The 12,145-nt window shown below is 43.1% G+C and overlaps 1 protein-coding gene across 5 annotated transcripts; it reads right to left on the bottom strand.

Moving 5' to 3' along the window:
* Window positions 1–694: 694 nt before the first annotated feature.
* Window positions 695–11,507, bottom strand: LOC123412906. Of its 5 annotated transcripts, none has more exons than XM_045105867.1 (17): window positions 10,862–11,507; window positions 8,971–9,441; window positions 8,725–8,868; window positions 6,553–8,649; window positions 6,364–6,480; window positions 6,014–6,196; window positions 5,863–5,925; window positions 5,272–5,343; window positions 4,923–5,192; window positions 3,729–3,848; window positions 3,203–3,262; window positions 2,882–2,922; window positions 2,610–2,687; window positions 2,439–2,523; window positions 1,978–2,198; window positions 1,605–1,744; window positions 695–1,515 (listed from the first exon to the last, which is right to left on the bottom strand). In XM_045105867.1, exons 1-15 carry the CDS (start codon window positions 11,486–11,488, stop codon window positions 2,070–2,072), a joined length of 4,557 nt encoding a protein of 1,518 aa, XP_044961802.1. In that variant the 5' UTR covers window positions 11,489–11,507; the 3' UTR covers window positions 695–1,515; window positions 1,605–1,744; window positions 1,978–2,069. The 5 variants fall into 5 exon arrangements, with proteins under 5 accessions (XP_044961802.1, XP_044961799.1, XP_044961801.1 ...); XM_045105864.1 differs by having other exon boundaries at window positions 1,605–1,739; XM_045105866.1 differs by having other exon boundaries at window positions 695–1,479; window positions 1,605–1,739.
* Window positions 11,508–12,145: the final 638 nt, after the last annotated feature.

The raw sequence follows: 12,145 nt of genomic DNA, 5'->3' as shown, positions 1-12,145 counted from the left end.
AGAGGAGCAAGTAGTATACAGGGACGGCTATTGCGATAGCAAAAATGTTGAGGTGGAAGGAGTGCAAGTCCTTAGGTTTACGGATACCAGAGAAACAGATAACAACAGCATTCGTGAAGTTGACAGAATAAAGGGAGGCAACAACATTCAAGAAGTAGTGATGGATTGGACCTCTAACAGTGATGGCGCCCCCGCAGCTAACAAGCGAAGCGAGCTGCAGCAACTCTGTCAGAAACGAGCTAATTCCTGATCATGAAAGGGATGATATCTCAAGTGACAACGATGACGACCCCAATGAAGACACATTGGACAGCATCGATATTGGGAAGGCAATGCAAGAAGAGAAAGAAATGCAGCATCGATATTGGGAAGGCAATGCAAGAAGAGAAAGAAATGGATGACATGTTCAAAGGAAGCGCATTCCCATCGATGCCACCAATATTTGTACTTCGGAAAGAAGAAATGCAGGTGCAATAAATAAAGTTCTGCGCTTAATATGGCTTTGCTAGCCTATGATGATTGTCCTCTTGCCACAAATATTTGTACTTCGGAAAGAAGAAATGCAAGTGCGCATGTTACACTTGACGTCTACATGTGTAATTTTTTTCAAAGTATACTTAATTTTGTGAATAATTTCGGACAGAGAAATCAAAAACGGTTCACTACTTAGTCAAGGAGCTGTGAACAAATCAAGTGACAAAAAACTGCAAGCATTCATCAAGGAAGGTAATTAGTAATTATATTAATCAATACTTGCACACGAAACAAAACGAAAGAACATCAGTACAACAAGAAGTTAAGAACATACTAGTGACGAATTTGTGTTGGAAAAGCGGTAACTTAAATCTCATCGGCTGCATGAACTACAAAAGCGGTAACTTGAAACTCATCGGCTGCAGGAAACAAAGTATGCTTTTGTAAGACGAGCCAACGCCGTCACCTGACCTCCTGATGCTCTAAAGATTGCTCCGACTTTTCTCTGAAGAAGAGTAACTCCGCAATCGCGTTGGCGAGTAACTGCAACTTAGAATCTGGGACTCAAGATCACGGCAGTAATGTTCGCAGTTACCCTCCTGGTGTGTTCGGGGAGCAATCTTACTCCGCGGGAGAACCACCACTTCGCCACTTCCAGTACAAGCCTGGTACGAGCCACATGTAGGAGCCAATTCATTCTTTGTTTCATAACAGAGGTAACCTCCTCTGTAGCATTTCTCCATTTCCTGTTCTGTTCCACAAGCTGATGCGGAGTGCCAAAAGCATGAAGGACTCGGCGCTCCATATGGATTTTGCTCTTGCTTTCTTCAGCGTTTTCTAAGGTTCAGAGAACAGATGATTCAGAAAACATGTAGAGCCTCTGCTAGAGCATATCATGCATGCTGCTCCTCCAGATCCGGAGTTCTGTGCGGATCTGCTGTACTGCTCCTCTGTGACCTTATAGGTCTGGCATCACACATCATTAGGCAAGTCCATTTCCGCATCCTTGGCAGCACATACCACCGGCACGAGGTTCAGGATCTATCGTTCATGGTATAAGCGGATGAAATTTGCATAGACTTATAAAGCGATTACATGAGTTCACGTTACACAAGTGACAGGTACAGTACCTTCTGTGTGCAGAGTGCATCCCCATCTTGCTCTTGAATCATCCAATTCAGCATGATACCTCAATTAACGGTCTCTCGTTCTAAGCAGCCAGAGGCGAGAGGAGGGCAGCTGGGGCATCATACCATCAAACAAGCCTGCACTAAACAGAAAATTTGAATATGAACATTTTTCTATCAGTGTTTTCGCACCTACTAGCGCTAAAAACTCACAGGACTACTATTACGATGTACTCCCTCCGTCCCACAATATAAGACATTTCTGCAAGCTAAAGCAGCTTGCAAAGACATCCTATATTATGAGACGGAGGGAGTACAACAGAAAAAAGAAAGTAACCTAGAATTAAGACCAGCTTGGAAATTTATCTCTACTGACCTTCTTTTCCACCAGCTGCAGTAGTAACACAGCAAAGGCCATTCCAACCCAACACTTGCTGTAGCTTGTGGAATCACAGGTTCTTTTCATTGCTACAACTCATTAGAATCAATACTTGGAATTATTTTCTTCAGTAGGCTGAATGATGATGCAGGCATGTTACATTCTGCAGTGAACTGCAGTAACTCGTTCTCTAGAACTGCAAAAGCATCAGCAAAAGCCTGCCATGAAAAGCATCAGAAAATACCAGTAAGACTTATTGATCCGTGATTTGCTGGATGGGTATTTATATCTTCAAAGGCCAAACAAAGAACGCATTAGTACTAGCGCCGTGCAAAGACTAAATTTCAATACCGAGATTAAGAGCATAATAATAGAAAACGGTGTTGCCACAAGTCCAAAACGCTCTAGATAGCAAAAAGATGGATTCAAGCAGTTCAGAAAAGATAATTTCAACCAACCTTGATGCATTGGTGGATCCGGAAACAATTCCGGCCCACATTGTTAGCAGGGCAAAGAGGGTCATCGATATGAATTGGATCAATGCTGCAAAATCCACAATGTGAAAATTTAACATAGGCAGAAGGTGACATACATAAACGATGTATTACTGAGATAAAGACTTTTATTACCTGTGCCCTCTTTCTCGGTTCAAATAAATTCCACTTCCTTGGATGGAAATACGCATATGGCGTGGATCAAACACATTCCTGTCATCCAGAATGTTTGAAAGCGGTTAGAGGTCAGATGCACCAATATATTGCTAATTTAGCTGTCCCAAAAGAGAAATCATACACAAGGGTCCTGTAGTCATTCTAGCATACTTTACACGCTTTTTCTACATCAGGCACTCATCTTTTCCCTTGTGTTTTATACAATAAAGTGTTCATACATACTCACTTACCCAAAAAAATACAGGAAATCCATCAAAAGGCTCCCTAGATTCTGCCAAACAGAAGACAGCAAAACTGTAGCATTAGTGGCAATTTACAATAAAAATATGAACTTGCTAAGAAGAGGGGCAAGGGATAAATTTTTATTTTTCCATTGCTACTACTGAAGTATGAAACTCAAAGATGGCCAAATATCTACATACATGTGAGCCGATCACTAAAATGTAATATATTATACAGAAACAAATATCTCACCGAAACAGGATAGAGTAACCAAGGGGAAATTAGTGTAGATTCCAACTGAGCTATACAATTCAAGATGTGCAACTTACTTGGTTAATAGGCCGACCAAGATGATGTTCATGCTGAAGAAAACGAGTGATTAACAACACCTGCGAAGGATATTAAAAGATGAAGTTATTTTCACAGGTCATCTCAAGAGTTAATGTCATTAATAAATATAATATGCTAACATGAAATGTAAGCATCAAGTATGTTATCCAAAGATGAAAATATATAAGAAAATACAAGTTAGCTCGGAAACGTGCTTGTAATGCTGTTAGACATACATTAGCAGACACTATAAGGGCACATTATCTGACGGAAAAAATTATCTGATTAAAAGGTTTGATCCAGACAAACCATCAAAAGTATAGAACATTCAAGTGTGACCAACCCTGATAAAATTAACAAGAAAATTTCCTACTAAAATTAAGGAAGATATTTTAGTCATTACTAACTCAGAAGGAATGATCTGGAGAGCATTTAGGTAAACATAAAGAAGTTATCCAGTGCAAACAAACTTGAGTCAAATCAACACGAAAAGAAATCACACGAGTATTATGAAAAGCTACATACCAAACAGTAAGAGCTTAGACCACCCGAATATGGGTGGTCCAAACTACGATCTGCCAAAAACTTCTTCATGATTAAGGCAAGGGGTAAAGCCGCAGGAAATTGCTGAGTCAGCTCACCAACCTGTAGCAAGATAAGCAAAAAGGTGAATAAGAGCGGCAAACTTGGATCTCTAATTTTAGTCCTGAAAATTTTGTATTCATGACTTTCAAGCACAATGTCAAGGGCACCAAAGCATGTGGCAGTACCATGTAGTTAGACCATGGTTCAACCAACCAAGCAGCTAGCTAGTTGGCCATTCATGTGTACAAGACTTGCCCTTGAGAAAGAAACTAAGTGATTGTGGTGGTACTGAACACTACATACTAAACAAATCCAAAACCTTATAAATGTTGCCTTCCAGCATCTCTTTTTCTTTAGTTCAACCATCACCATGACAGCATAAAAAATCAGAAATCACACCAGAACCATCATTTATCTCATCCTTAGGATCATTTGAGGCGACATGTATATAATCATCAACAAGAAAACATTACTATTACCTCCGTACCAAAATATAAGACGTTCTGTAGGCAAAAATGTCTTATATTTTGATACGAAGGTAGTACTTTTTAATGGGAAAACATTAGTGCTTTTGAACATGTTATAACTGATAAGAACCAAGAGCAATGATGATAATTTGAACTGTGTACGATTGACATGATGCGACTTAAGTGTGGCAACAAATTTATGTACAATTGGTATATACAATTTGAATTAAGATCACGCTTCACACACAGATTATTACAATACTGAACTGCAATCTTACATAGAGCGGATACATGAGGCACTAATTTATGACTACAAAGAGATAGGTACCAACTAAGTATGTACTTAATCATACCCAATTACCCATTAAGCATTCCACATTATACTATATTTGTACTTTTATTACATGACCATGTAATGCTCACGATTAATTGTTCAAAATATACAGTGATACTTAGATAGAGGTTGATTTTCTGTTACATTTTTTTTTTGACAGGCAATTGTCTGTTACAGTAAACTGAAGATAATGATGCAAAACTACGGAACTGTGATCGAACATCTCAGAAACAAAACCTTTTCATAAAGGCTGACTTTAAACCAACAAATAGAAACAAGGCAGAACATATTTTACTTCAAAATATTCCATTTGATGGTAGCTTTTGATTTTACCAACTCAGTAGTCTGAAGTCCTGTGTGGGATGGTGATTTGAAACTTATATCAAGACGAATTGACCGCACAGCATCATAATCATCCTTATTCATTTTTGAGCCCGCAAGCGCATTGCTGCCTTCTGAACTAGAATTGTCAGAACGAGAAGGGCTCCCTTGCTCCCCAAGCACATTGACTGAAATTTCTTGTGAGCTATCCAGAACAGAAGGGTACTCATTGGACATATTTGTGTCACAAGGTACTTGGGCTACAAGCATGATCACAGGTATCTGCAATTTTAAATGATGAAAAATGAGGAAAATGAAAACTAGCTGGCAAACCAGCAAACTAAAGGGGATTATGACTTACTGCTGTGTTTTCAATCGTTTTGAGGGAATCACTCCTAACCCAGTCCTGATTTCCAAGGCACCTTGCTGCATGCTAAAGAAAAACAAAAAAGACCTGTGAAGATCAGCTTTATTTTTTCCTTTCAGCATATAAGCATTTATGCATTGTAAGTAAACATGGGCGTTATGTACAAAATATAGTAAGAGAATTATTGCTAAGTAAACGTTCAATGCCAAAAGTCCGTAACTTACCATGACCCGCAAAGATATACAAACAAGTAGACAACTTAAAGTTAAACTTATCCAGAACATATCTGTAGCAAGTCAGAAGGCATATCTGTAGCAACTCACAAGGCATATAGCAACAAAAAAAGAAAGCATTTAATGCTTCACTTATTTCCTATGTTAATTCTAACAAGAAACAGTGCCGTATATTGTTGCAGCAATGGTGAAACCATGAAAGGAGCATAGTGTAAGAAAAAACACATAGATAAAATCAACTGTTAACATCTCAATATTTGTTTAGAAAATTTTGATGTTCAAATCTGATAATAGGTCATTCACCTATTAAAGAATCCAGGGTGCGAAAAATCTACTAGCCCACATGCATTACCTGGAGGCATGTTTCCTTAATGCCATTGCGGCCTTCCAAAATTCCAGCTTCTTTAATAGGTTCCTGGAAACAGCTTCAGATTTAGTTCCATGATGGCACGAAGACAACTGCATTTGTTCTACTATGTTGTGTTGATGGTCATGCAACTCACCAGATTTCGGACTGGGGGTAGAGAAACAACGAGATCTACATCACTAGTTGGAAGGGCCAAACCAGTGGCATTTGAGCCAAATAGATTTGTACGCGAGCGAGGCCAGAGAACTTGCAGGCACCGTGTGACCCTTTTGACAGCCCAATTTATATAGGGCTTCGTCACCAGATTCGCAGCAGCAACCTTGCAAGTATAATGAATAGCATCAACACCCACCAAAGGAGGAATTTCACGTGCACAAACTAAGGCACGGCATGCAATTACTTGGCATCGAAGTAATGAGTAATGATTTATAGCGCACATTCATGAAGGTTGTGATGATGCAAAAGGCAGGAGGTAAGGGAGAATACCTGCTTACAGAATTGATCGATCTCTTCATGTAGAGCATTGTGCATCAAAGAAAGGGACGCCTTGTGAGGCGAACCATTTAACATATCAGGTGGCTGCAGAGGAACTGCAACATCAGGCTGCAAAAACATGTGTCAGGAACGCATAAAAAATACTTGATAGTAATAGAAGAATAGAAATTACTTCCTTACATGTTGATCACGTGAAAGTTGTGAAATCTTAACAAGGTGGTCCTGCAAGACAGTATCCTCAATTGATTGTACCAGTGTACCAGTAGAAGTGCCTTTATTCACCCATGAAGGCCATACGACTTCAGGGCCATCCAAGCAAAACTGAGCTCTATTCAAAATTTTATCATCAGAAAACAAACTTCTCATCCCCCAATGCCGCGGGCTTGAACTGCCAGATCTAACAATTGGGAATCCACGTTTTCTTGACTCTCCAACAGGAGAAGGAGGAGGTGGCCGAGGCATGCGAGGAACACTAAGTAATACTGGCGATGGAGGTCTTCTTACAAGAGGTATATCCCTCCTGGTCGAAGACACGCATGGGCTCCTATGATCATGACCACCCCTAAAGTCAGATCTTGATAGCCTTCGTGATATATTAGAAACAACTATTGGCCGCAGCATTGCATATGGTAATGTATCCCCCTTTACTATTTCACTGGCACAAGATGGACCCTTTACAGCCGAAGTAGTCTTATCTTCAGGACTGTCTTGCATGGAAGATGGAGAATGTGAAGCTTCACTGTTGATGTCATTCCCTGCCACTGAGTGACAAGCAGGCTGAGGGGAAGGATCAGAAGTTTCATTCTGGGAACAGAATGGGCTTGGGCTGGATGGTGGTGACGATGCACCATTTGGATTATATGTTGATGATGGAATCCCAATAGCCAGATCGTCAACAACTCGACTAACATCTGCCTCATGCCATGCCCAAGCACTGTCATCTGAACTAAGAGATGGTGGCCTAGAGAAGCCTGTTCCGGCATGTTCTGCAGGACTCCAATACATCACACCTCCGCCAAAATATTGATTAATATCTCTTCCAGAAGTTGCGCGGCCATCTGATTCTTCTTCAGAAAACCAATAGCTTTCAGTATCATCCCCAACATCTGATGTGTTTCTTGGGTCACTATCACTAAAATATTTCCTATCTTTTTCACTGCAAATGCCACCTCTCTGAATTAGTTGAGCAGGAAACCCAGGCCATGCAGAAGACTGCATATGTGGGGCAAATACCGGATCATAACTTAAAGCAGCATTTTGAGTCAATTTACCATAACCTCTGAAAACAGGAGGCCAATCAAAACTTAAGGGCACTGACAGGGAAGATAACATTTGATTGCATCCAGCTTCAACTGGTGAGCTTCTCACCTGATGGTTGGCAGGAATGAAAGGTTGGTCAAATTGAGTAGGCCATCTGTAACCAACGTCAAGATGCAACCTGTCTGCTGCAGCAGGGCGCTGTTGCATTTCAGGTGATACAAAATGGGGTGCTACACTAGGCCACTCGTATGATGTTCCTCCTAGTAGGTTCCGGTTGAATGCATAGTATTCATCTACACCATTCTTCACTGTCGTACTATTGTCGCTTATAGCACTTTGGAGAATGTTGGCAGGAATGACTGATGGTAAAAGTTTGTCGGTTGTCACTACAGAGTTATGATCCACTTGTTTCCCGTATCCTTTACCAACGCCAGGAGGAAGTCCATGCAAAGCTCCCTGTGTTATATCACAGCCAGTCTTATCCTGTGCAGTTCTTACCAAGGAGTCAGCAAAGTTTCTGCATGGATTACCAGATAAAACATTATCACTGCTGGAAGGTGAACATAAAGATGGTTGGACCATGGATTCATTTAGACTAGTGTGTGATGAGCTCTGCTCATTCACACTGAAGTTGGCAGGTTCTTGTGCACTCTGACAATACTCTGTGGTTACTGATGAGATAACCGTAGAAGAACATAAGGTATCTTCCAGTTTTCTGCTGCTTTTGATGCCTTTTTCTTCAGTTCCATCAAAGATACTTGAAGACTCAGAGCAACCCGCTGCTTGAGGGATGTCATTACTGGAAGTATTCCCATGAGATGGGACACGCGGTGGGGCATCTACTGCTTCGGCAGATTTATGCGAGGCTTCTGTAGCAACATGAGCAGCAGTTGTCTTCAATTTGCCAGGTCCAGGGTTCTCAGCTCTCATAAGATCAGAGAATTTTGCTTTCCCTTTACGTTTGTTTTTCTTTTTGTTACACTGATTATTACAGTCAACCAACCTGATGGCCTGCTCCTAAAATAAAAAGTATGCCACTCGTAAGTCATGACTTAACAAACACAAAGTAGGATTGTGCTAAAATATGCTTACCGCCTTTGGTATTGATGCAATTTCTTTGCAAGGAGTTTCTACAGAAGCAGGTCCAATAATAGTGCATCGAACAGATGGAGTCTGCTGGTTTGACTTTGACACAATCCTAGAACTTCGGGTTTCTGTGCTACTGCCTCCATTGTCCTGGAAAAGAGCCCGTAAGTTAAACAAGCTAACTTGCTTGTTGAAGTATACAGCCCCGTGCCGATAACAAACTATAGGAAGAAAGGCATGAATGAGCTATACCTTAGATGACTTGGAAGACGCTGCTAGCTTTTTCGAGCTACTAGACTTCTTCTTCCCTTTTCGAGAACCTGCACTTGTCTTTTCAACATTCTTTTTTGTATTATTTGATGCTCCATCCCCAATGAGTTCCAAATTTATACTTTCCGTCGACACCACCATGAGAAGTCTTCGTAATCTCATGAGTATATTGTCAGCAACAGTGCCAGCTGACATTAATGAAGTGAGAAAGATTGCATCACCGCCACAGTAAGTAATATTGCTCTTTAAACACACTATCTCCTGAAGCACTAGCAATCTTTTTAATTCTTTAGCAAAAGCAGGCTTCTTTTTACAAGACAGAATGCTTGCAACATCGCCGCAACCAGGTTGATTCTTTCTGAAAAAAGACTGCCGTGTACATCCATACAAACTGTCTGCAATAAATGATCCAGAATCGCTAGAAGCAACATCTGATCCTCCAATCTCATTAGCCTGCAAACTTGAGCTATTAGTATGTGACTTAAATATGCTTGGCATAGCAACTTCCTCAGATTAACTGCACACCAATGACACAACTTCAGTGATCCTCTTCCCAACATTAGCGGTATGTAAAACAAGAAGGTATGGGGTGGCAAAAAGAGATGATTGTTCGTGTACACCGTGTCAGCAGGCTGGTCAACATAAGCAATTAGCATATTCAGGATAGCAATATCTTCAGTCGGTATTTAAAAGAAACACTGAATCGGGATTTTGATAAAAGGACGACCAATTTGTCAACCTGCATGTATCTGATTGCCCAAGAAAGACAAACAAATCAATAATGAAAATGAAAGTTTACACATAAGCTAGAGGAGAACTGTGGGTAGGACACACTAAATTGTCCAGGCCAAAAGTAACCTACTTGTGGTCGAACCTATTGTGGAATCTATTATTAAAAGCACTCCTACACAGGATTTACGAAAAGCAAACCATTTGAGTCAACAAGGACTCAAAGTTGTTTTCAATAAATGATTGGTTTGTGATCAGATCTTTGGTTTGTTCAACCTAGTAACAGCAACATGATAATCATCCCTGATGCATTGGTTATGAAAGAGTGTATGGAGCGTCTATGCTTGTAATTCACAAAAGAATGCACATTTTGGCAAGCAAAGTCAATCCGTCGTTTGCCAAATAGTTTAATTATGCAAGTGCCGATATTTTAGCAAAAAGTCATTTCCACCCTCTAAACATGCATTACATAAGCAGAATGCTAGAATGTTTGATATGATCTTTCCAAAACAATATGTAAAGCATTAAGGGTGAGTCTTTTGTTATCTGACAAAATATATCAGTGAACTCACTCTTTTCTTAAATAACTAACATAATCTTCCAATCCATCCTCCACTAGAGCCTCCCAGACAGAACGCTGCACAATTAAATCATGGATCCAAGGGCAGTATATTTGTGCTGTTTAGCTTTTTCTGGAAGGTTTTTCTCAGAGTCTACTTTACTTAAAACAGCTGATTTCAAATATGATGACAATAAGTGAATAACATTCTAGGCATGCAATTCCCATCACTTTTGTGTTTTTCTTCCTCAAGCACATTCAGCCAACATTACTTCTTTCCATGCAAAAATGGCAATTAGCTACCCAGAATACATGGATGCTGCCTCTACCACCCCATAAAACGAAAATTAGTCCTATTTAACTCACCTATACATCCTAATTAGACCAGATAGCAACACAATTCATACAGTCATGTACAATAAGAAGCAAATGTGTTACTAACAGATAAAACTTTGCACTTTGCATGTACAAGCTATATAGCCTGAAATTAAATGCATACATACAACTGAGACAAGCATCGACCATGGAACTCCATAGCCATGAACGAAAAAACATGTCGAAACGCAGTGCGGGAGGGCATATTACCAGCGCCTTGGCACTCTTCCCGAAGAAGGCTCCCGTGATCCTTGCTCTCACCCGGGGCTCCAGCCGCATCCACCAGTCCACATACCCCTTCTCCCTCCAGAAGGCCGTGGAGGCGAGCCCGGCCTTCTCCTTGACGCACCTCCCGACCCTCAGCGCCTTCTTCCCCCCAGCGCCGCCTCCCCCGGCCGCCGCCCAGGACATCCGCAGCGCGATCTCGACCCAGTTGGCGACGAGCTCCTCGATCACGTAGTACCCCTTGGCTTTCAGCCAGGGCAGCTCGGGGAAGTCCTGGGACGCCAATGCGGTTAAATCCAGCTCGCCGTCGCCGGCGCCTGCGCGGAGGAAGGCCCCGGCGGAGATCTCGTCCATGGCGGCGACGAAGGCGTCGAGGTCGGCCAGGAGGGGCTCGGCGAGCGTGAGCGCATCGGGGGTCGGGGAGGCGGGGGTGGCGGTGAAGAGGAGCGCGCGGGAGAAGAGCAGGTCGTGCGCGCGGGAGGCGGCGGCGGCGCGCGCGAGGAGGCCCCGGGAGAGGCGCGAGAGGACGGTGGGGGATGAGGGGTCGGAGGGGGCCGGGTCGGCGAGGACGAAGAAGGAGGAGTGGCCGCGGAGGCGGAGGCGGCGGAGCATGGAGAGGAGCGCGGCCGAGGCGGACGGGGGCAGGAGGGCCGTGCAGGCCGCCGCGCGCGCCGGCGGCGGGAGCGCGGCCAGCCAGCGCAGGATCGCGGCGCGCGGGGAGGGGGAGGCGGAGGCGGAGGGGCTGCTAGGGTTGGAGGCGTGGTAGAGGGAGAGGTGCGCCGTGAGGGCGTCGACGAGCTGGCGCGCGGTGCGCGGCGACGCGAGGGCGGAGGAGGAGGCGGCGGCCATGGTTGGTCGGAGCCGCGGGGTGTGTGTGTGTGTGTGTGTCCGTGTCTCGGTGGCCGGTCGGAACTCGGGGAATGGGGAGGAGCCGCCGCGCCGCAGCCGCACCGCACCGCACCGCTTTTTCTTTATGATGGCGGTGTGACTGTGTGATTCTGTTGTGCGGAGATAGTGGCCATGTTTTTCTTTGTCGTGTTTGGTCCTTTTAGAGCAATCCAACTCAGCGATCCATTTTATTCATTTTATTCGTTTGGGTCATTCGACACAAAAACTGGTCCAAGGGATGACCCAAATGAACGCGCGTGTCCGTCTGGTGTTCGCTTGTTGTCCATCCCGATCTAAACTGGAAGCAAAATTAGGTTATAAATGGATCCGTGACGGACAAAACTGGGCGCTCCCGTCGTCCGCTCCTCCCCTCTCGTGTCC

This window comes from Hordeum vulgare, chromosome 7H, assembly GCF_904849725.1.
Source record: "Hordeum vulgare subsp. vulgare chromosome 7H, MorexV3_pseudomolecules_assembly, whole genome shotgun sequence".
NCBI classification, from domain to species: Eukaryota; Viridiplantae; Streptophyta; class Magnoliopsida; order Poales; family Poaceae; genus Hordeum; species Hordeum vulgare.
The sequence above is the reverse complement of the archived record's forward strand: the minus strand, read 5'-3'. Positions and strand labels throughout refer to the sequence as shown.

What these genes read in the sequence shown, in the direction of transcription:
- LOC123412906 (XM_045105867.1), bottom strand. Translation starts at nt 11,488, where the DNA reads ATGCTCCGCCGCCTCCGCCTCCGCGGCCACTCCTCCTTCTTCGTCCTC. An exon ending in GGAAGAGTGCCAAGGCGCTG is followed by an intron (nt 9,442 to 10,861) that starts GTAATATGCCCT and finishes TCAAGTTTGCAG; the next exon opens with GCTAATGAGATTGGAGGATC. An exon ending in AACTTTCACGTGATCAACAT is followed by an intron (nt 6,481 to 6,552) that starts GTAAGGAAGTAA and finishes ATGTTTTTGCAG; the next exon opens with CCTGATGTTGCAGTTCCTCT.